The sequence below is a fragment of the Pelodiscus sinensis genome, unplaced genomic scaffold, assembly GCF_049634645.1.
Source record: "Pelodiscus sinensis isolate JC-2024 unplaced genomic scaffold, ASM4963464v1 ctg97, whole genome shotgun sequence".
Taxonomy (NCBI): domain Eukaryota; kingdom Metazoa; phylum Chordata; order Testudines; family Trionychidae; genus Pelodiscus; species Pelodiscus sinensis.
In genome coordinates this window covers 111,739-134,925 of record NW_027465982.1, presented here as the reverse complement: position 1 = coordinate 134,925, position 23,187 = coordinate 111,739, and the positions used below count along the sequence as shown (strand labels likewise).

The window sequence follows — 23,187 nt, the reverse complement described above, 5'->3', positions numbered from 1 at the left end:
GCCTCGTGCAGGCCTGGGGAGCATCCTGACACGGCCCAAGGCCCTTCCAACCCTTTGGGCGTTGCTCCCGCCCTGCCCCCCCGGCTCTCCGGGCGGCCCCTCCGCTTCGCTCGCTGCAGGCAGAGCCGGGCAGGGTCCCAGGCCCCCTCTGGGGTCGGAACAGCCCCGGCTTGTGTCTGGGACGCCCAGCGGGCCCCGTGTCTGCCCCGGCCGACCCGTGCGGGGCTGTTCTCACTGGCCCGGTGCCTCTAGTGACAGAGCCGAGCCCACCTTGGCCGCCCCTGCAGCCTGCGTGAGGCCAGAGAGGAGAGCCCCCACTCCCGCGCCCCGTTCACCGCCCTGCCACCCCCATGGGGGCCCGGCCATCTGGGAGCGCCCTGCAGGGAGGCCAAGGGAAAGGAAGCCAGCCAGCCCCTCGGGCCCAGCACGGCCTCCCCCCCCCCACATGCCTCGGGAGTCTCTCACCGCACCCCGCGAGCTGCTGCAGCCTCCTCCCGCCAGGCCTCCGGGGAGGGACGAGGGGCTGGGACGGATCCACCGTCAGGCCTGGGGTGACCCCGAGGGGCTTGCTGGGCCCCCCACGCCCTGTAGGCGCTGGGCTCGGGGCAGGGAGCCAATTCTGAAAGCAGGACGCCTGCCTGCCTGGCCAGGGGGGGGCAGCTCTGGCACCAGGGGAGACGGGGGAGGGGCCCTGGAGTGAGGGGAGGGGGGAGGGATGGACCCCGGGGGCCCTGGCGGGAGGGGAGAGGGGAGGGACAGACCCTGGGGGGCCCTGATGCGAGGGGAGGGGGGAGGGAGGGACCCCGGGGGCCCTGGCAGGAGGGGAGAGGGGAGGGACAGACCCTGGGGGGCCCTGATGCGAGGGGAGGGGGGAGGGACGGACCCCGGGGGCCCTGGCGGGAGGGGAGGGGGGAGGAACGGACCCCGGGGGCCCTGGCGGGAGGGGAGGGAGGAGGGAGGGACCCCGGGGGCCCTGGCGCGAGGGGAGGGGGGAGGGAGGGACCCTGGGGGCCCCGGCGCGAGGGGCCACAGGCTGCCCCACGACATGCTCCCTGGCAGACAGGCCGGCCTGGGGGGTCCCCTACCTCTTGGTGGTGAGGCGCTTGCCGTTGACGAAGGTGGTGGAGGTGGACACCGAGCGGAAGCCCTGGCCCAGCTCGGCCCCGGGGCTGAAGGACGAGGAGAAGAAATCTGGAAAACAGGCGAGAACCGCACTGCGGGAGCCGGGCCGGGGGCGCCCGGCGGGGGGGCCGGCGGGAAGGGCTCAGCCGGGATGCACCACAGGGCGGGTGTGAAACGCAGACAAAAAACGTCGAGCCAGGAGTCACCGGGACAGACTGTCCGCGAGTCACCGGCCCTGAGGGGGGTGGGTAGGATGGAGCCAGGGGGCCGGCAGTGGGGGGAGAAGGGCCAGGCCGCAGTGGCACAGAAGGGAGCCAGTTGTGTTGGGCCAAGGAGCCGGAGCCAAAGGGAGGAGGAGGGGTGGGCTGGGCCGAGGTGCCAGAGCCGAGGGGTGGAGATGCGGGTGCACTGAGGTGTCGGAGCCGAGGGGAGGAGGTGCCGGCTGGGCCGAGGTGTCGGAGCCGAGGGGAGGAGGTGCCGGCTGGGCCGAGGTGTCGGAGCCGAGGGGAGGAGGTGCGGGCTGGGCCGAGGTGTCGGAGCCGAGGGGAGGAGGTGCGGGTTGTGCCAAGGTGTCGGAGCCGAGGGGAGGAGCCGAGGGGAGGAGGTGCAGGTTGCGCCGAGGTGTTGGAGCTGAGGGGAGGAGCCGAGGGGAGGAGGTGCGGGCTGGGCCGAGGTGTCGGAGCCGAGGGGAGGAGCTGAGGGGAGGAGGTGCGGGCTGGGCCGAGGTGTCGGAGCCGAGGGGAGGAGGTACGGGCTGGGCCGAGGTGTCGTAGCCGAGGGGAGGAGGTGCGGGCTGGGCCGAGGTGTCGGAGCCGAGGGGAGGAGGTGCGGGCTGGGCCGAGGTGTCGGAGCTGAGGGGAGGAGGTGCGGGCTGGGCCGAGGTGTCGGAGCCGAGGGGAGGAGGTGCGGGCTGGGCCGAGGTGTCGGAGCCGAGGGGAGGAGCCGAGGGGAGGAGGTGCAGGCTGGGCCGAGGTGTCGGAGCCGAGGTGTCGGAGCCGAGGGGAGGAGGTGCGGGCTGGGCCGAGGTGTCGGAGCCGAGGGGAGGAGGTGCGGGCTGGGCCGAGGTGTCGGAGCCGAGGGGAGGAGGTGCGGGCTGGGCCGAGGTGTCGGAGCCGAGGGGAGGAGGTGCGGGCTGGGCCGAGGTGTTGGAGCCGAGGGGAGGAGGTGCGGGCTGGGCCGAGGTGTCGGAGCCGAGGGGAGGAGGTGCGGGCTGGGCCGAGGTGTCGGAGCCGAGGGGAGGAGCCGAGGGGAGGAGGTGCGGGCTGGGCCGAGGTGTCGGAGCCGAGGGGAGGAGCCGAGGGGAGGAGGTGCAGGCTGGGCCGAGGTGTCGGAGCCGAGGGGAGGAGGTGCGGGCTGGGCCGAGGTGTCGGAGCCAAGGGGAGGAGCCGAGGGGAGGAGGTGCAGGCTGGGCCGAGGTGTCGGAGCCGAGGGGAGGAGGTGCGGGCTGGGCCGAGGTGTCAGAGCCGAGGGGAGGAGCCGAGGGGAGGAGGTGCGGGCTGGGCCGAGGTGTCGGAGCCGAGGGGAGGAGCCGAGGGGAGGAGGTGCGGGCTGGGCCGAGGTGTCGGAGCCAAGGGGAGGAGCCGAGGGGAGGAGGTGCAGGCTGGGCCGAGGTGTCGGAGCCGAGGGGAGGAGGTGCGGGCTGGGCCGAGGTGTCAGAGCCGAGGGGAGGAGCCGAGGGGAGGAGGTGCGGGCTGGGCCGAGGTGTCGGAGCCGAGGGGAGGAGCCGAGGGGAGGAGGTGCGGGCTGGGCCGAGGTGTCGGAGCCAAGGGGAGGAGCCGAGGGGAGGAGGTGCAGGCTGGGCCGAGGTGTCGGAGCCGAGGGGAGGAGGTGCGGGCTGGGCCGAGGTGTCAGAGCCGAGGGGAGGAGCCGAGGGGAGGAGGTGCGGGCTGGGCCGAGGTGTCGGAGCCGAGGGGAGGAGCCGAGGGGAGGAGGTGCAGGCTGGGCCGAGGTGTCGGAGCCGAGGGGAGGAGCCGAGGGGAGGAGGTGCAGGCTGGGCCGAGGTGTCGGAGCCGAGGGGAGGAGGTGCGGGCTGGGCCGAGGTGTCAGAGCCGAGGGGAGGAGCCGAGGGGAGGAGGTGCGGGCTGGGCCGAGGTGTCGGAGCCGAGGGGAGGAGGTGCGGGCTGGGCCGAGGTGTCAGAGCCGAGGGGAGGAGCCGAGGGGAGGAGGTGCGGGCTGGGCCGAGGTGTCGGAGCCGAGGGGAGGAGGTGCGGGCTGGGACACAGGAGAGTGGAGCTGGACGTGCCAGGCTCAGACAGGACCAGGACTGGAGGGTGGCCGGGGCGGGCGACAGAGGAAGTGGGGCTGGTTATGAGCTGGGGGCAGGGGAAGGCTGTTGCTCGGTGGTAAGAGGGAGCCCTATGCTGGTCCGCCAGAGCCTGGCATAAAAACAGCAGAGCGGCCAGACGGGCTCAGCCCAAAGGCCCGTCCAGCCCAGGGTCCCGTCTGCCACAGTGGGCAAGGCCCGGTGCCCCAGAGGGAGGGAGCAGAGCAGGGAATCCTCGTGTGAACCCCCCCCCGTCACAGAGTCTAGGCACCATCCCTGCCCACCCTGGCTAACAGCCCGTGGTGAGTAGATTTCAGCCAGTTGCTCCGTGCGCCCCATTCACCGGCGCTGCGCACGTGCGATGCAGGGCCGCTGCGGTTTGGCAAGCCCTGCTAGTAGCCAGCGATGGACCTAACCTCCATGGATCTATCTAGCTATTTTTGGAAACCCTGTGAAAGTCCTAGACTTCACCACATCCTCCGGCGAGGAGTTCCACAGGTCGACCGTGCGCTGAGTGAAGAAAAACTTCCCTTGGTTTGTTTTCAACCTGCTGCCTGTTCATTTCACTGGGTGCCCCCTAGGTCTGACGTTGCGGGAACAAGTCCGGCACTTTTCCTTAGTCACGTCCTCCACAGCCGGCATGATTTTACAGCCCTCGGCCTCCTCTTTCCCAAGCGGAAACGTCCCCGTCTCTTTAACCTCTTCATGCCCGGCGCCCCGCTTACCCGGCTGCTGCGGGAAGGCGTAGGAGCAGAAGGAGTAGGCCACGGAGGGGCCTCCCCACCCATGGCCCAGGGGGCCTCCAGCATGCAGCTCTGAGAACAGGCCCACGTCATCTGGAAGGCAGGACGGGAGGGGAAGAGGAGCCGGTGGCTAACGGGAAGGGCCAGGCGAGCGGTCACTGCTCCAGGGGCCACAGACGCCTCATGCCCCCCGCCCCCGCCCCCGGGCATGCAGCAACGCCCCCGCCCCTGCAGCTCCCGCCCCCACCCCCGGGCATGCAGCCCCCGCCCCCGCCCCTGCAGCTCCCGCCCCCGCCCCCACCCCCGGGCATGCAGCCCCCGCCCCCGTCCATGCAGCTCCCGCCCCCGCCCCCGGGCATGCAGCCCCCGCCCCCGCCCATGCAGCTCCCGCCCCCACCCCCGGGCATGCAGCCCCCGCCCCCGCCCCCGGGCATGCAGCCCCCGCCCCCGCCCATGCAGCCCCCGCCCATGCAGCTCCCGCCCCCGCCCCCGGGCATGCAGCCCCCGCCCCCGCCCATGCAGCTCCCGCCCCCACCCCCGGGCATGCAGCCCCCGCCCCCGCCCATGCAGCTCCCGCCCCTGCCCCCACCCCCGGGCATGCAGCCCCCGCCCCCGTCCATGCAGCTCCCGCCCCCGCCCCCGGGCATGCAGCCCCCGCCCCCGCCCATGCAGCTCCCGCCCCCGCCCCCGGGCATGCAGCCCCCGCCCCCGCCCATGCAGCTCCCGCCCCCGCCCCCGGGCATGCAGCCCCCGCCCCCCGCCCATGCAGCTCCCGCCCCCGCCCCCGGGCATGCAGCCCCCGCCCCCGCCCATGCAGCTCCCGCCCCCGCCCCCGGGCATGCAGCCCCCGCCCCCGCCCATGCAGCTCCCGCCCCTGCCCCCACCCCCGGGCATGCAGCTCCCGCCCCCGCCCCCGGGCATGCAGCCCCCGCCCCCGCCCCTGCAGCTCCCGCCCCCGCCCATGCAGCTCCCGCCCCCGCCCCCGGGCATGCAGCCCCCGCCCCCGCCCCTGCAGCTCCCGCCCCTGCCCCCACCCCCGGGCATGCAGCCCCCGCCCCCGCCCATGCAGCTCCCGCCCCCGCCCCCGGGCATGCAGCCCCCGCCCCCGCCCATGCAGCTCCCGCCCCCGCCCCCGGGCATGCAGCCCCCGCCCCCGCCCATGCAGCTCCCGCCCCTGCCCCCACCCCCGGGCATGCAGCCCCCGCCCCCGCCCATGCAGCTCCCGCCCCTGCCCCCACCCCCGGGCATGCAGCTCCCGCCCCCGCCCCCGGGCATGCAGCAACGCCCCCGCCCCTGCAGCTCCCGCCCCCGCCCCCGGGCATGCAGCCCCCGCCCATGCAGCTCCGCCCCCGCCCCCGGGCATGCAGCCCCCGCCCCCGCCCATGCAGCTCCCGCCCCCGCCCCCGGGCATGCAGCCCCCGCCCCCGCCCATGCAGCTCCCGCCCCTGCCCCCACCCCCGGGCATGCAGCCCCCGCCCCCACCCATGCAGCTCCCGCCCCTGCCCCCACCCCGGGCATGCAGCCCCCGCCCCCACCCATGCAGCTCCCACCCCCGCCCCCACCCATGCAGCTCCCGCCCCTGCCCATGCAGCCACCGCCCCCACCCCCACCCATGCAGCCCCCGCCCCCACCCATTCAGATCCCGCCCCCGGGCATGCCGCCCCCGCCCCACCCCCGCCCATGCAGCTCCCGCCCCCACCCATGCAGCTCCCGCCCCCGCCCATGCAGCCACCGCCCCCACCCCCACCCATGCAGCCCCCGCCCATGCAGCCACCACCCCCACCCCCACCCATGCAGCCCCCGCCCCCGCCCATGCAGCCACCACCCCCACCCCCACAGCCCCCGCCCCCACCCATTCAGATCCCACCCCCGCCCCCGGGCATGCGGCCCCCACCCCCGCCCATGCAGCCCCTGCCCCCGGCCCCACCCATGCAGCTCCCGCCCCCACCCCCACCCATGCAGCCCCTGCCCCCGGCCCCACCCATGCAGCTCCCGCCCCCACCCCCACCCATGCAGCCCTGCCCCCGGCCCCACCCATGCAGCTCCTGCCCCCACCCCCACCCCCACCCATGCAGCTCCCGCCCCTGCCCCCGGTCATGCAGCCCCCGCCCCCATCCCCACCCATGCAGCTCCCGCCCCCGCCCCCGGGCATGCAGCCCCTGCCCCCACCCCCACCCCCAACCATGCGGCCCCCGCCCCCGCCTCCGCCCCCACCCATGCAGCTCCCGCCCCCGGTCATGCAGCCCCCACCCCCATCCCACCCATGCAGCTCCCGCCCCCGCCCCCACCCATGCAGCTCCCGCCCCCGCCCATGCAGCCCCTGCCCCGGCCCCCGCCCCCGCCTCCGCCCCCACCCATGCAGCTCCCGCCCCCGCCCATGCAGCCCCTGCCCCCGCCCCCACCCCAACCATGCGGCCCCCGCCCCCGCCTCCGCCCCCACCCATGCAGCTCCTGCCCCCGGTCATGCAGCCCCCGCCCCCACCCCCACCCATGTAGCTCCCGCCCCCGCCCCCACCCATGCAGCTCCCACCCCCACCCCCACCCTCGGGCATGCAGCCCCCGCCCCCACCCCCACCCCCACCCATGCAGCTCCCACCCCCACCCCCACCCTCGGCATGCAGCCCCCGCCCCCACCCCCACCCATGCAGCTCCCACCCCCACCCCCACCCTCGGCATGCAGCCCCCGCCCCCACCCCCACCCATGCAGCTCCCGCCCCCGCCCCCACCCCCGGGCATGTAGCCCCTGCCCCCGCCCCCACCCCCGGGCATGTAGCCCCTGCCCCGCCCCCACCCATGCAGCTCCCGCCCCCGCCCCCACCCCCGGGCATGTAGCCCCTGCCCCCGCCCCCACCCATGCAGCTCCTGCCCCCGCCCCCACCCCTGGGCATGCAGCCCCAGCCCCCATCCTCACCCATGCAGCCCCCGCTCTGGCCAGCCAAGCCCACCACATCCCCCAGCTGGTGCTAATTCCCACCCTTCGACTCCGAGCCAGCAGCCTCTCCCCTCCCCGCGGGCCGCTCGCCCTGCAGCCGGCTCTGCCTAGCCCGGGCTGTCTGCCGGCCTGCAGCGTGCCTACCCCCCGCCCCCGGCGCCGCACCCTGTTCTACAGGCCGGAGCTGCACCCCCCGAGCCCAGGGCTGTGCCAGGGCCCGGTGTCCCAGCGTGGCTCCCGGGCAGGCGCGGGGACGACGCGGGGATGGGCAGGGACGCCGGGGGCACATGACACCACGTGTGCCTGCATCCGGGACGTGTCTGGGGGCAGGTTGAGGAGCCCAGGCCACAGGGAAAGGGGCAGGGACTAGAGGTGGCCCCGGATCCGTGGCTTTGGCTGCCCAAAATCTCTCCATTCCCGTGGCTTCCCGGCAGGGTGGTGTGGAGCAGGGCCAGGCACAGAGCCGGGACGGGGCGCTGGAATGCTCCGGCCAGGGACAGAGCCTGGCTCCGAGGGGGACCCACAGGGGGGCTGTGGAGGGGGACGCGAGGGGGGCCACCAGCCGCCACGAGCAGCCGGCCGGGCACCAGGGAGGAGCTGGCCTGCCCTGAGCAGCGGAGCAGGGCCTGGCCTGGGCCGTGGAACATAAAGGGGGGGCGATGAGCCCGTGTCCCTGTGGCGGAGCTGCAGGCGCTGGAGGGGGCTGCTTAATTGGTTTCCCTCATCTGCCCCGACCCGGAGCCCAGGGCCGGGCACCCAAGCCAGGAGCCCCCAGGCCGGGCAGATTAACTCCCGGCCCCAGTCAGCCCTGGCTCCCATGGGGGCTGAGGCTCCTTCCCCCCACCTGGCCCCCTGGCCCCGGGAAGGCCCCGGCGGGGCGAGCGCTCACCAAAGAAGTCGGCGAAGGGGTCGCGGCCCCCAAAGAACTCCCGGAAGACCTCGTCCGCGCCACGGAAGGTGAAGGTGAAGCCCGGAGCTCCGGCCCCACCCCGGGGATCCCCGGTGCCTGGGGGGAAGCAGACGCCGGCCATCAGGAGCCTGCCTCCGCAGGGAGGGACCCGAGCAGGGTGCTGGGGGCAGCAGGGCTGGGAGGGTCCCCAGAGATCCAGGACCAGAGGGAGAGGCCTTCGCCCACAGACCCTGCGGACCCAGCGGCCATCGGTCCCTGCTGCCTCTCCCAGCCTCCGGGCCAGCCCAGCCCTTAGCACGGGTGGGGAGAAGCCCTGGGGGCGCTGTCCGAGCACGTGTCTCTGGGGCTGGGCCGGCTCCGGGACGTTCCGGGATCCATTTGTGCCGGGGAGCGAGAGCTCGGAGATTTCTCACTAGCCCAGCAGCTGCAGCCAGGGACTGCCTGGGGCTTTGGGAGGGTTCTCCGGAGGAAGGGCTGGGGCAGGGCCCCACGGGCGCTCCAGGCCCAGCCAGAAGGTGCCCGTAGGCCAGCAGTGCGCCCAGGTCTGCTGCCGCTCCGGGCTGGAGAACTAGGCCCCTGGGAAAGTGGGGCCAGCCCTGCGGGACTCACCTGCCCCCACGAGCCCGTCCTTGCCATAGCGGTCGTAGATCTCCCGCTTGCTCCCTGCCGGGAGAAGGAGCCACAGGTCAGCCAGCCCGTCTCCCGCTGAGCCCAGACGCTGCCTGGCCCCGCCGCCCTGGACGAGGACCTGCCCCAGGCCGGCGCCTGCCCCAGGACTCCCTGCTAGGGTTGCCAGGTGTCCCGTATTCATCCAGACAGTCCAGTATTTTCACCTCCTGTCCGGTAAAAAATTCAGAAAATACCAGACACCTTAGACAAAATGCCAGGCACCTGCAACCCTACAAACACTTAGCGCCCGGCCCCAACACCCCCAGACCCCAGACCTCATCCGTACTTGGTTCTGCAAGGCTGCCGGCAAAAAGACCAAGGGGAAGCAATGACTCCCCTGGGTCTTAGTGCTCAACCGCTGCCTGTTCCTATTCCCTGCACTCACTCTGAAGGGGACATGCTGTTTTAATGCTGGGTCCTTTTTTTGTTGTTTTTTTTTTTTTTTTGTCAACAACTTTGGTCTCCCCCTTTTTTTTCCTTCAACAGAAATTTTTCCGCAGTGTTTTTTTTGGGGGGGGGGGGGGGCGGGTGTTCGGTATTTTTGTTTCAAACATCTGGCGACCCTACTCCCTGCCCATCTAGTAAGCGAGGAGGAGCAGGGACCTCTTGGCCTGCTCCTCTGAGTGGTGAGAGCCTAGGATGCATGGCTGGGGCAGGGGACAGCAGGGGTCCAAGGAAGCCACGGAGCAGCCCCAGAGCTGCCAGGGCATCCGGAGAGCCTCAGGCCTAGCACCAGGTGCCAGGCCGGCGAAGCTCCGCACGGGGATACCCTGGCTGGGCTGGGGATGCTCAGAGAAGAGGGCCCGGCCGATACAGGAGAACACACAGACTGGAAGAGAACAAGGAACGACATCGCCAAACGGTGCCACGTCCCTGGGCCCTGGACTGAGGAGACTCGCCCGGGCCTGCCTCAGCAAGGGGATCGGGAGCTGGGCGGGGGGCCAAGAGGCTGGAAAACAGGAGCTGGGTTGGGAGCCGGGCAGGAGGGGCCGAGAGCCAGGCTGGGGGGCTGGGAGCCAGGTGAGAGGGCAGGGAGCTGTGTTGGGGGGCCAGGAGCTGGGTGGGGGGACTGGAGCCAGGCTGGGGGGCTGGGAGCCAGGTGAGAGGGCAGGGAGCTGTGTTGGGGGGCCAGGAGCTGGGTGGGGGGACTGGAGCCAGGCTGGGGGGGTCGGGAGCCGGGCAGGGGGGCAGTGCGCTAGGTATGTGCTTCCCCTGCTACAGGGGCACAGCTGCTCCGCGGCAGCGCCAGGGTCTCCGTCGTGGCAGCCAGGCGAATGAGGAACTTCCCTCCAGCTAGCGCTGGCTGGCGGCAGGGGCAGCGGAGGGTGAGCTAACCGAACGGCCTGCGTGGCTCCGCCCCACGCCATGCCCTGGTCCCCTCCCGCGTCCCACCGCGCTGTGCTGCCGGGCCCGGGGGCCCCTGGTACCAGAATCGGGCCCCTTCCCCCTGGGGCCCCCGCCTCGACCAGGCCAGAACTGAGCCCCCGGGGAGCCCGGGGAGTGTGGACACAGCCCGAGGCGGCTCCTAGAGGCAGGCAGAGGGTGCCCCACGGCAGGCTGGGACCCGAGTGCCAGGCAGAGGGCAGGCAGGAGGCTGCAGGGGTCCCTCCCAGCCTGGCTCAGGGTGCCTGGTACAGCCGAGGGGGCAGCTGCTCCCAGGCTGCCGGAGCAGCGGGCGGCCATATCGCCCGGCTGGCTCTGCTGAGCGCCTGGGCTGGCAGCCGGCCCCGTGCCCCCGTGGGGCGGCATTCCCGGCAGCCCAGGCCGCGCCGACGGGCCACCCCTGCTGGACTTCAAGCTGCCACGCCTGAGTGAGGGGCCCGCGCCCACGGCCACCCGGCGCAGCCCCTGCCAGGGCCACGGCAGCGCTACGCCCACGCCCCCCTCCCGCGTCTCGGGGCCCTGGGGCGGGGCGCCTGCCGACGGGAGCGGGGCCTTCCCAGCCTGTGCACACGGCAGGGCCGCTGTGGGGGGGCCTGGCTCCGGCCGGGGCTCGGCCATCGCCCCAGCAGCGAGGGCCGGCAGAGAGGGGCGAGGTGCGGCTCTGTCCAGCTGGAAGGCCATGGACTCAGCCCGCGAGCGGAGCCTCGCGCCTTCTGTACACTGCGCGGATCCGGAACTCTCCCGCTTCACGGCTCCGTCCCTGGGGCAAGGGCCCAGGCGCCACCTGAGCCCGCTGCCTCCCTCCCCGCTGCCCAGGGGTGCCAGAGGCCCGCTGCCTCCCTCCCCACTGCCCAGGGGTGCCAGAGGCCCGCTGCCTCCCTCCCCACTGCCCAGGGGTGCCAGAGGCCCGCTGCCTCCCTCCCCCCTGCCCAGGGGTGCCAGAGGCCCGCTGCCTCCCTCCCCACTGCCCAGGGGTGCCAGAGGCCCGCTGCCTCCCTCCCCACTGCCCAGGGGTGCCAGAGGCCCGCTGCCTCCCTCCCCCCTGCCCAGGGGTGCCAGAGGCCCGCTGCCTCCCTCCCCACTGCCCAGGGGTGCCAGAGGCCCGCTGCCTCCCTCCCCGCTGCCCAGGGGTGCCAGAGGCCCGCTGCCTCCCTCCCCGCTGCCCAGGGGTGCCAGAGGCCCGCTGCCTCCCTCCCCGCTGCCCAGGGGTGCCAGAGGCCCGCTGCCTCCCTCCCCGCTGCCCAGGGGTGCCAGAGGCCCGCTGCCCCAGGGGCTCGGGGGGCGCAGCTGAGCGGGGGGCTCGGAGGCGTTTGCAGGGCCCAGGACAGCTGGACGGTGGCGGGGACGGGCCTGGGCGAGAGGGCTGCGCCCACAGACCCGCAGCCAGAAAGGGGGCTGGACAGCAGCAGGCGGCCTACGGGCCGGCTGGGAACACGGCTGCCCCCGCGCACCAGGGACAGGCAGGGGCAGGGAGCAACCCCGCCAGCGGAGACACGGCCGGGGTGAGGCGCTGCAGCAAGAGCGCGGGAGAGCTTGGCCTGGCCCTGGGCCCCCCACCCGCTACAGGGCAGGCGCAGCCCCTGCCGGGCCCGCCCTGAGCCGGGGGGGGACAGCACGGCCGGGGGGCCCTTACTGTCCGACAGCACTTCGTAGGCCTCCGCGATCTCCTTGAACCGCTGCTCCGCGCGCTCCTTGTTCTCCGGGTTCTTGTCCGGGTGCCACTTCAGCGCCGCCTTCCGGTACCTGCAGCGGCCCCGGGACCCGTCAGTCGCCCGCCCGGAGCTGCCCTTCACCCGCCCGGCACCCGTCAGTCGCCCACCCTGCGCTGCCCTTCACCCGCCCGGGACCCGTCAGTCGCCCGCCCGGAGCTGCCCTTCACCCCCCCGGGACCCGTCAGTCGCCCGCCCCGCGCTGCCCTTCACCCGCCCGGGACCCGTCAGTCGCCCACCCCGCGCGGTGCTGCCTTTCACCCACCCTGGGGCCCGTCAATCACTCGCCCCCCAGGACCCGTCATTCACCCGCGCCTCGGGACCCGTCAGTCGCCCGCCCCGCGCCGCCCCATCGCCGCAGGGCCTGCCCCGGAAGGAGGGCCCTCTCCCCTCAGACTCATGTTGGGCCACCCTCCGCCCCCCGTGCTGCTGGCCGCGGCCTCGAGGGGATCAGCAGGCCCAGCCTGGCCTGCAGCGAAGGGGGAAGGGGTTGGACCCTGGCACGGCGACTTCATCTGCAGTGTGGTCCGGACCCATCCCCCTCCCTGTCTCTGTCACAGCTCGGTGGGGGCACAGCACAGGGCACTGCCAGGAGGCAGCTCCAGGCCCCCTCCCCACACCTCCCAGCTCACCCCACAGACTGGCCCCTCTCCAGCGCCCTGCCTCCTGGCCCCGCAGCCCCCCAACGGAGCACGGCCCCCTTCCCGGCGGGAGTCAGCGCTACCCTCCGCCCGGGGCTGGGCCACGGAGCCAGCGCGATGCCCGGCAGCCCCACCCTGGGGGCGGCGCCGTGGGGCTGCGGCCGCTGGGAGCGAGCGGGACTTACGCCTTTTTGATGTCGTCGGAGGAGGCGCTGCGAGGGATGCCCAGGGCTTCGTAGTACTCCACCATGGCGGCGCGGGGCCGGTGCCGAGGCCAGCAGGGAACCTGGCGGGGAGGCAGCGAGCAGGCGTCAGGAGAGCGGCCCGTACCTCCCCCGAGCCACAACCACGGCCACTACCTCCATCCTAACTCCGCCCGCATCAGCCGTCTGTCCCGAGCCCTCGTCCACCTGTCCAGCTCACACCACCGTTGGCCTGTGCCCCGCCCTGTGGTGAAGCCCGCACCCGGCTCTCGGCCCCGGCTGCCCGGCACCGTTCTCACCGGTACGCCCCGCCCCGCGGCGAAGCCCGCACCCGGCTCTCGGCCCCGGCTGCCCGGCACCGTTCTCACCGGTACGCCCCGCCCCGCGGCGAAGCCCGCACCCGGCTCTCGGCCCCGGCTGCCCGGCACCGTTCTCACCGGTACGCGCCGCCCCGCGGCGAAGCCCGCACCCGGCTCTCGGCCCCGGCTGCCCGGCACCGTTCTCACCGGTACGCGCCGCCCCGCGGCGAAGCCCGCACCCGGCTCTCGGCCCCGGCTGCCCGGCACCGTTCTCACCGGTACGCGCCGCCCCGCGGCGAAGCCCGCACCCGGCTCTCGGCCCCGGCTGCCCGGCACCGTTCTCACCGGTACGCGACGCCCCGCGGCGAAGCCCGCACCCGGCTCTCGGCCCCGGCTGCCCGGCACCGTTCTCACCGGTACGCGCCGCCCCGCGGCGAAGCCCGCACCCGGCTCTCGGCCCCGGCTGCCCGGCACCGTTCTCACCGGTACGCACCGCCCCGCGGCGAAGCCCGCACCCGGCTCTCGGCCCCGGCTGCCCGGCACCGTTCTCACCGGTACGCCCCGCCCCGCGGCGAAGCCCGCACCCGGCTCTCGGCCCCGGCTGCCCGGCACCGTTCTCACCGGTACGCGACGCCCCGCGGCGAAGCCCGCACCCGGCTCTCGGCCCCGGCTGCCCGGCACCGTTCTCACCGGTACGCGCCGCCCCGCGGCGAAGCCCGCACCCGGCTCTCGGCCCCGGCTGCCCGGCACCGTTCTCACCGGTACGCACCGCCCCGCGGCGAAGCCCGCACCCGGCTCTCGGCGCACCCGGCTCTCGGCCCCGGCTGCCCGGCACCGTTCTCACCGGTACGCCCCGCCCCGCGGCGAAGCCCGCACCCGGCTCTCGGCCCCGGCTGCCCGGCACCGTTCTCACCGGTACGCGCCGCCCCGCGGCGAAGCCCGCACCCGGCTCTCGGCCCCGGCTGCCCGGCACCGTTCTCACCGGTACGCCCCGCCCCGTGGCGAAGCCCGCACCCGGCTCTCGGCCCCGGCTGCCCGGCACCGTTCTCACCGGTACGCGCCGCCCCGCGGCGAAGCCCGCACCCGGCTCTCGGCCCCGGCTGCCCGGCACCGTTCTCACCGGTACGCACCGCCCCGCCAGCGAACTCGGCCAAAGCGCCCGCCCGCCCACGCTGCGCCGGGGCCTCCGAACCCCAGCGCGCCGCAGGGAGAGGGCCAGGGAATGCCTGACCAGCCCTTCGCCAAGGCTGAGCTGCTGCTGGCTTAGCAGCCTGGGTGGGTCCTGTCAAGCAAGGCCTGCCAGGGCCGCCAAGGGGCGTTTGGGAAGGCGGCTGCAGGGGGGCTGGTCTCCGCAGGAGAAGCAGCGGGGGGCTGTGGGGAAAGCCCAGAGGAGAAACCCCTGGGGGGCAGTGCTGGGTAATGGAGCCAGGTAGGGGGCGAGCAGGGCTGGGGGGCTGAGCTCCAGGGGCCTGGGCGCACTCTCATTCCTCTGTGTCACCCCAAACGGGTAGGGCCCTGAGGATGCATCTGCCCTGCAGCTGGGCCACCCATGGCCAGCGCGAGCAAAGGGTCAGGGCAGCAGCCTGGGCATGCAGCCAGCCCGCAGCCTGTGCTGACCCTGGCGGCCCGGGCGGGACTGAGGCTGTGGCGCCGGCTCTCCCCACCAGGAGGCGCCGGACTGGATATGCAGGAAGTGGGTTCGGGGAGGGGGTGACGCAGGGGCATGGCCCCGCGGCGGCCTGGCACAGCTGGGGATGCCAGTCTGCAGAGAGATCCCGTGGCTGCGCCCTGCCCCCACCGTGGGCAGCCTGGCGGGGCCCTGCCCCGGGTGCGAGAGAGGCCAGGGAAACCCGTGGCTGCAGACACGGCCTGAGTCCTCCCAGTGCCCCGGCGCCTCGGCACGCGCCGCTCTCGGGCTCGCGGGTCCACGCTCGCTGGCTGCCCGCGCCTCCCGCAGGCCTCCCTGCCCCCGCCCCCGCCCCCGCCCCCGGGTCACGCTGCCTCTGCCCCTGACTCCCAGGCATCGTCCGTCCCGCTCCTGCGCCTGGCCCAGCCTCCAGCCTGCCCTTTGCTCTTGCCCCGCACGGTCCCCTCTCCGCCCCCCGGGCCCTTCTCGGTGCATTCCTCACCCCCAGGGATTGGGGGCTGCTGTCAGCCGGGCTCTGCCTCCCTGCCGCTCCCTCCCAGCCCCCGGTGCGGGCCACAGTGCCAGCCCAGCCCCCCAGGCCTAGCTCCCGGGCCGAGGTGCCAGCCCAGCCCCCCAGGCCTAGCTCCCAGGCCGAGGTGCCAGCCCAGCCCCCCAGGCCTAGCTCCCAGGCCGAGGTGCCAGCCCAGCCCCCCAGGCCGAGCTCCGGGGCCGAGGTGCCAGCCCAGCCCCCCAGGCCGAGCTCCGGGGCCGAGGTGCCGAGGTGCCGAGGTGCGGCTGGCGAGTGTAGGGGCCCTGGGTTCTGGGCCCCCCTATTGTGATAACAGGCCCCAGAGTCACCCCCCGGAGAGCGCAGCTGCACGCTCCTCAGCTGTCACAGCTGGGGGTGGGAGGGCCAAAGGGAAAGGCCTCCTGGGAGCGCCCGGCGTGGAGCTGGGGGGCCCCGTTGGACAGGGTGAGGGGATGGGATGGTCCGGACGAGCTGGCCACTACAGGGAGCGCCTGGGACCCTGGGCTGCGTCATCCGGCCTGGAGGGAGCCAGAGGGAGGGACCCGGCTGGGGTGTGAACCTGTCCCAAGCTCTCTCCCCCCCCCCCCCGCTGCGCTTGCCAGGGAGCCTGCCGGGAGCCCGTGGGCAGACAGGCTGCAGTGAGTTTGCCGGGTCTCGGGCTGCTGACGCCCTGGCACCGGGCCCGCGTGTTTCCGGCTGCGAGTGGCTGGGAAAGCCAGCCCTGGACACGGCACTTCCCACCCTGCCCGGGGCGTGCGCTCTCCTCCGGCAGCGGCCCGGTGCTCACAGCAGCGCCAGCCGGCAGGGCGCGAAGGGGGCTCCAAGGACCCAGAGCTGCTGGCAGCCCCTCTGCCGGGCGCCGCTTTCCATCGCGGGGGCAGCTGCAGCTCGTGTGCCCCACGTGCCCCGTCCGGCCGCTGCCCGTGTCCGGCGCCACGCCCGCCTGGCGACGCCGGGCCAGCAGCGGAGCTGGGCGCCCAGGGCTGCGGACGGGGGCTCTCACCCCGTGGCCCACACGCCCCGTCCGGCCGCTGCCCGTGTCCGGCGCCACGCCCGCCTGGCGACGCAGGGCCAGCAGCGGAGCTGGGCGCCCAGGGCTGCGGACGGGGGCTCTCACCCCGTGGCCCACACGCCCCGTCCAGCCGCTGCCCGTGTCCGGCGCCACGCCCGCCTGGCGACGCCGGGCGCCCAGGGCTGCGGACGGGGGCCCACGCGCCCCAGCGACACGGCTCGAGCCCCCGCCCCGCACCTCACTGCAGCAGGGCGGGCGTCCCCCGCTGCACCATGGCCTCAGGGCGCCAGTGCTGCCTGGCCCACTTCACACCTGCCCTGCCTGCCCCGGCTTCGCCAAGGTGGGCGGGCAGGTGCCCTGCAGCAGCCTGTCACATTCCTCCACTGCCGACTGGCAGCTGCTGCAGCCAATGGACAGCTCCGACTGATTGTGAGGTCACGGTTCTGCTTTTATGAGGCTGTGAAGTCCAGCCCGCCTGGCAGTGGTACTGGGGGAACGACCCTAATTCCCCTCCCCCACCCAGCTCTGGGGGTGCCCGCATCTGTGCCCCTCCCCCACCCAGCTCTGGGGGTGCCTGTATCTGTGCCCTGCCCCCACCCAGCTCTGGGGGTGCCTGTATCTGTGCCCCTCCCCCACCCAGCTCTGGGGGTGCCTGTATCTGTGCCCCGCCCCCACCCAGCTCTGGGGGTGCCTGTATCTGTGCCCCTCCCCCACCCAGCTCTGGGGGTGCCTGTATATGTGCCCTGCCCCCACCCAGCTCTGGGGGTGCCCACATCTGTGCCCCTCCCCCACCCAGCTCTGGGGGTGCCCGTATCTGTGCCCTGCCCCCACCCAGCTCTGGGGGTGCCCGTATCTGTGCCCCTCCCCCACCCAGCTCTGGGGGTGCCTGTATCTGCGCCCCTCCCCCACCCAGTTCTGGGGGTGCCTGTATCTGCGCCCCTCCCCCACCCAGCTCTGGGGGTGCCTGTATCTGTGCCCCACCCCCACCCAGCTCTGGGGGTGCCCGCATCTGTGCCCTGCCCCCACCCAGCTCTGGGGGTGCCCGTATCTGTGCCCTGCCCCCACCCAGCTCTGGGGGTGCCCGTATCTGTGCCCCTCCCCCACCCAGCTCTGGGGGTGCCCGTATCTGTGCCCCGCCCCCACCCAGCTCTGGGGGTGCCTGTATCTGTGCCCCGCCCCCACCCAGCTCTGGGGGTGCCTGTATCTGTGCTCTGCCCCCACCCAGCTCTGGGGGTGCCTGTATCTGTGCCCCTCCCCCACCCAGCTCTGGGGGTGCCTGTATCTGTGCCCCGCCCCCACCCAGCTCTGGGGGTGCCTGTATCTGTGCCCTGCCCCCACCCAGCTCTGGGGGTGCCCGTATCTGTGCCCTGCCCCCACCCAGCTCTGGGGGTGCCTGTATCTGTGCCCTGCTGGGGTAACTCCCTCCTACTCACCTCCCAACTGTAGCCTCCCTGCCCCCCAGAGCGCCTGGCTCTGCAGTGGCTTTGCCACCCTCCTCTCTCTGCTGGTGGTGCTGCCCTGTGGTGGGTTACGGGGCCTTGGCCCCTGGCGCTCCCTACGCTGCAGCCTGCCCCCTTCCCAGGGGGCGCATCTGCCACGGCTCCCAGGTCCTGCCCACTCGGCCCGTCCGCTCCCTGGGCGGGACCCCCCCAGCACGACAGCCCCTTCCCGGGGACCCCCCCCAGCGCAGTGACCAGCCCCTTCCCAGGGGCCACTCCAGTGCGGGGACCCTCTCTTGGGGGCCCCTCTCCCCTGGGGGTCGCCCTCCGCCTCCGGGACGGCACGTCTCAGGGCCTCCAGCCGCCTCCTCCGCCGTGAGCCCCTCGGGGGTCACCCCCTCTGGCCCCCGGGGCCCGCTCCCAGAGGGGACAGCGCCCCCCTGCTCCCCACCCCAGAGCGACCCCCGGCCAGCGCCCAGCAGGAGGGGCTATGGAGCTTTGAACCCAGCAAAGGATCCCTCAGGCCAGTCGCCTGGGCCCCCCGCCCCCCACGTCTGAGTCTGCCCTGCAGCCGGCTGAGTCCTGCCTGCCCTGCCCTGCCCCCAAAACAGCCCCCGTCCCCCAGCCGAGCCCCAGTACCCCAGCAACAGCCCCTCCCCCGCCAGTGTCTCTCCCCAGGTAACCGGGTCGCCTGGGCCCCTCTTCTCCCCTCCCCCCCCGTCCAATGTTCTCCCCTCGCTGGGACCCGCTGGGCCGGTCGGGGTCCCCCCCTGCAGCCCCTTGTCTGGCGTCTGGCTGGAGCCGGCCGAGTCCTCTGAGCAGGGCCGGGGGCACCGGGGCACCAGACGCGGCTCCAGTTCTGGGCTGTTCCCTGCAACCGCACTGAGCCCCCCCGTATGTAACCCCCCTGAACCCCCAAAACTCCCCCCTTGTCACATTGAACCAGCAACACCCGGCACTGAGCCCCCCTGTATGTAACCCCCCTGAACCCCCAAAACTCCCCCCTTGTCACAGTGAACCAGCAACACCCGGCACTGAGCCCCCCTGTATGTAACCCCCCTGAACCCCCAAAACTCCCCCCTTGTCACACTGAACCAGTAACACCCGGCACTGAGCCCCCCTGTATGTAACCCCCCTGAACCCCCAAAACTCCCCCCTTGTCACACTGAACCAGCAACACCCGGCACTGAGCCCCCCTGTATGTAACCCCCCTGAACCTCCAAAACACCCCCCTTGTGACACTGAACCAGTAACACCCGGCACTGACCCCCCCTGTATGTAACCCCCCTGAACCCCCAAAACTCCCCCCTTGTCACACTGAACCAGTAACACCCGGCACTGAGCCCCCCTGTATGTAACCCCCCTGAACCCCCAAAACTCCCCCCTTGTCACACTGAACCAGCAACACCCGGCACTGAGCCCCCCCGTATGTAACCCCCCTGAACCCCCAAAACTCCCCCCTTGTCACAGTGAACCAGCAACACCCGGCACTGAGCCCCCCTGTATGTAACCCCCCTGAACCCCCAAAACTCCCCCCTTGTCACACTGAACCAGTAACACCCGGCACTGAGCCCCCCTGTATGTAACCCCCCTGAACCCCCAAAACTCCCCCCTTGTCACAGTGAACCAGCAACACCCGGCACTGAGCCCCCCTGTATGTAACCCCCCTGAACCCCCAAAACTCCCCCCTTGTCACACTGAACCAGCAACACCCGGCACTGAGCCCCCCTGCATGTAACCCCCCTGAACCCCCAAAACTCCCCCCTTGTCACAGTGAACCAGCAACACCCGGCACTGAGCCCCCCTGTATGTAACCCCCCTGAGCCCCCAAAACTCCCCCCTTGTCACATTGAACCAGCAACACCCGGCACTGAGCCCCCCTGTATGTAACCCCCCTGAGCCCCCAAAACTCCCCCCTTGTCACACTGAACCAGTAACACCCGGCACTGAGCCCCCCCTGTATGTAACCCCCTGAACCCCTAAAACTCCCCCCTTGTCACATTGAACCAGCAACACCCGGCACTGACCCCCCTGTATGTAACCCCCCTGGACCCCCAAAACTCCCCCCTTGTCACACTGAACCAGCAACACCCGGCACTGAGCCCCCCCTGTATGTAACCCCCCTGAGCCCCCAAAACTCCCCCCTTGTCACACTGAACCAGCAACACCAGGCACTGAGCCCTCCTGTATGTAACCCCCTGAGCCCCCAAAACTCCCCCCTTGTCACACTGAACCAGCAACACCCGGCACTGAGCCCCCCTGTATGTAACCCCCCTGAGGCCCCAAAACTCCCCCCTTGTCACATTGAACCAGCAACACCCGGCACTGAGCCCCCCTGTATGTAACCCCCCTGAACCCCCAAAACACCCCCCTTGTGACACTGAACCAGTAACACCCGGCACTGACCCCCCCTGTATGTAACCCCCCTGAACCCCCAAAACTCCCCCCTTGTCACACTGAACCAGTAACACCCGGCACTGAGCCCCCCTGTATGTAACCCCCCTGAACCCCCAAAACTCCCCCCTTGTCACACTGAACCAGCAACACCCGGCACTGAGCCCCCCCGTATGTAACCCCCCTGAACCCCCAAAACTCCCCCCTTGTCACAGTGAACCAGCAACACCCGGCACTGAGCCCCCCTGTATGTAACCCCCCTGAACCCCCAAAACTCCCCCCTTGTCACACTGAACCAGTAACACCCGGCACTGAGCCCCCCTGTATGTAACCCCCCTGAACCCCCAAAACTCCCCCCTTGTCACAGTGAACCAGCAACACCCGGCACTGAGCCCCCCTGTATGTAACCCCCCTGAACCCCAAAACTCCCCCCTTGTCACACTGAACCAGCAACACCCGGCACTGAGCCCCCCTGCATGTAACCCCCCTGAACCCCCAAAACTCCCCCCTTGTCACAGTGAACCAGCAACACCCGGCACTGAGCCCCCCTGTATGTAACCCCCCTGAGCCCCCAAAACTCCCCCCTTGTCACATTGAACCAGCAACACCCGGCACTGAGCCCCCCTGTATGTAACCCCCCTGAGCCCCCAAAACTCCCCCCTTGTCACACTGAACCAGTAACACCCGGCACTGAGCCCCCCCTGTATGTAACCCCCTGAACCCCTAAAACTCCCCCCTTGTCACATTGAACCAGCAACACCCGGCACTGACCCCCCTGTATGTAACCCCCCTGGACCCCCAAAACTCCCCCCTTGTCACACTGAACCAGCAACACCCGGCACTGAGCCCCCCCTGTATGTAACCCCCCTGAGCCCCCAAAACTCCCCCCTTGTCACACTGAACCAGCAACACCAGGCACTGAGCCCTCCTGTATGTAACCCCCCTGAGCCCCCAAAACTCCCCCCTTGTCACACTGAACCAGCAACACCCGGCACTGAGCCCCCCTGTATGTAACCCCCCTGAGGCCCCAAAACTCCCCCCTTGTCACATTGAACCAGCAACACCCGGCACTGAGCCCCCCTGTATGTAACCCCCCTGAGCCCCCAAAACTCCCCCCTTGTCACATTGAACCAGTAGAACAGAGGTGGTTTATTGCTTCTCCAGGACACAGCCCAGCACAGATGTCACCAGGTTACAGGGCAGGCCTAGGATGCCTCAGCCCCCCTTGATATGGGGGGGGGGTCTCGGCTTCTAAACCCCCCAGCCTGTTGCTGAGGCTGCTTCCTCCATGCTCCCAGACAGAAACTAACTTAACTCCTCCAGCCCTGCCCCCAGCCAGGGCAGCATCCACCTTCCTTTGTTCCTCCCCATGGGGGGTAGCTGGTCCTACCGGTTAAGAGATCCCTTTGCATAATGCCCCATCCCTGTCCCGGAGACGGCCCTGCCATTTCCGTATTGTGAAATAGGAATGGGGCCCCAGCGGCGGGGGCCTGGGGGGTCCTGAATGGAGAAACCGAGACCCAAACCCCTGGGGCCCTGCTTTCTCGGGAGAGACCAGAGACGCGGCTGCGCTGGTTCTCCAGGGAAGCCGAGTGCCTGGACCCCCCAGCCTCGGCTGCAGACGCCTCTTGGGCATCCCCGACAGCAGCAGACAAGAGCCCCTGGCTGAAACCTGGAGCCAGGTGAATTCCAGCTGCCCAGGAGAGGTGAGGAGGAGGAAGCGGGGCCCATGGCTAACGTGGCTTCTCCGCCCCGAGGGCGCCCTGGCAGAAGGGCGCAGTGCAGTCGGAGCGGCAGCCCGGAAGCAGCGTGTGGCCGCGCCGACTCTGGCATAGGTGTGTCTTCTGGTCTAGCTTAGTGCCCGGCCCGGAGCGCCAGCGACTGCCCTGCGAGCCCCACAGCTGGGGGGGCGCCGCCCCCTACAGATGGGCAGAGTTGCCCAGGGCCAGGAGAGACAAAGGACCCAGGAGTGCCCCACACCGGGGTGGGCAAGAGAGCCTCAGTGTGGTGGCAGCTGGGTGACCCTGTGGCCCGGCACTCCACCCCATGAGCCTTGGTCAGTGTGAGCAGCAGGCGTCACCCTGCCCCACCTAGCAACCGCCCGGACCACAGAGACCCTGCCTCGACTGGCCTCTCCACCCCGCCCATGGCCACAGAGACGTGGCCGGAGCGCCAGCCGGCATAGCACCGCTCCACCCAGCGCCCCCTAGGCTGTGGGCTTGTGGAGTGGCGCCCCCTGGAGGCTGCCCCCTGCAGCTGAGGGAGCAATGCTGCAGCAGTGGCCCCAGCCTGCAGGGGGTGCTTTGGGCCCGGGTCCCTGTTTGGGGCCTGGACCCACTGCCCCCCCCACAGACACAGGGGAAGGCTGGGGGTGGGTGGGCACAGGGAGAGCCGGGGGTGGGGCAGGCGGGGGGAGTGGGTGGGTATGGCAGGGGGGCAAAGGGGTGGGTGCCTGGTGGGGTGAGCAAGGGGAGATGTGTGCATGGGGCCCAGGCTTTGCCTCCACCACCCACCCCAGCATGCGGGTCTGACTTGCAGGTGCCTGGGGCTGGAAGGGATGGCAAGAGGGCATCTAGGCCAGCCCCTGGCCTCACGGCAGGGCCAAGCACCCTCCAGCCGCCCCGAGAGGTGTCTGTGCACCCTGCCCTCAACAATCTCCAGCCATGGCACTTATCCCAGCGCGCCCCACGCTGGCCGGGAAGGGGTTAACGCTGGCATAGAGCCCCGGCCAATTAGGGAGGGGCTTTTAAGGAGCCAATCGGGGTGCAGCTCGCTGGGGCAGCCCTGTATAAAAGGAGCTGCCCAGCCGCACCTGGGGAGTGTGGCCCTGGCCAGGGGGGTGCAGGGTTGGCTCCTGGAGAGGTGCTATTGGGAGAGCCGGGCAGGCTCGGGGGGGCTCCCGCCTGACCCCTGCCAGGCAGTGCCGTGTCTAGTCTCCATTGGCGTGAGGCCTGGCCAGGCGGCGGCTGGCCACAGTGGCGGGCACTAGATGAGGCATGAGACCAGGGTGGTGGGCGTGGCCGAGGGCAGTGTCCCGGAGAGGACGCGTGGTCTGGAGCAATGCGGGTCCGGAGTGGGCGTGGCCGAGGGCAGCGCCCCGGAGAGGACGCGTGGTCTGGAGCACTGCGGGTCTGGAGTGGGCGTGGCCGAGGGCAGAGTCCCGGAGAGGACGCGTGGTCTGGAGCAATGAGGATCCGGAGTGGGCGTGGCCGAGGGCAGCGCCCCGGAGAGGACGCGTGGTCTGGAGCAATGAGGATCCGGAGTGGGCGTGGCCGAGGGCAGTGTCCCGGAGAGGACGCGTGGTCTGGAGCA

At 72.0% G+C, this 23,187-nt stretch overlaps 1 protein-coding gene across 4 annotated transcripts in view; it reads right to left on the bottom strand.

Moving 5' to 3' along the window:
• LOC142825644 (dnaJ homolog subfamily B member 2-like) overlaps positions 1–16,435 on the bottom strand; it is a 43,058-nt gene extending 26,623 nt beyond the window's left edge. For 2 of the 4 annotated variants that reach the window (XM_075917693.1, XM_075917688.1), the window contains exons 1-7: positions 16,280–16,435; positions 12,558–12,658; positions 11,656–11,765; positions 8,580–8,633; positions 7,950–8,066; positions 4,111–4,221; positions 1,086–1,191 (exon numbers count right to left, since the gene is read on the bottom strand). In XM_075917693.1, coding sequence (XP_075773808.1) covers positions 1,086–1,191; positions 4,111–4,221; positions 7,950–8,066; positions 8,580–8,633; positions 11,656–11,765; positions 12,558–12,622 — 563 coding nt within the window. In that variant the 5' untranslated portion in view covers positions 12,623–12,658; positions 16,280–16,435. The other 2 variants (XM_075917686.1, XM_075917687.1) reach the window with 2 other exon arrangements.
• Positions 16,436–23,187: the final 6,752 nt, after the last annotated feature.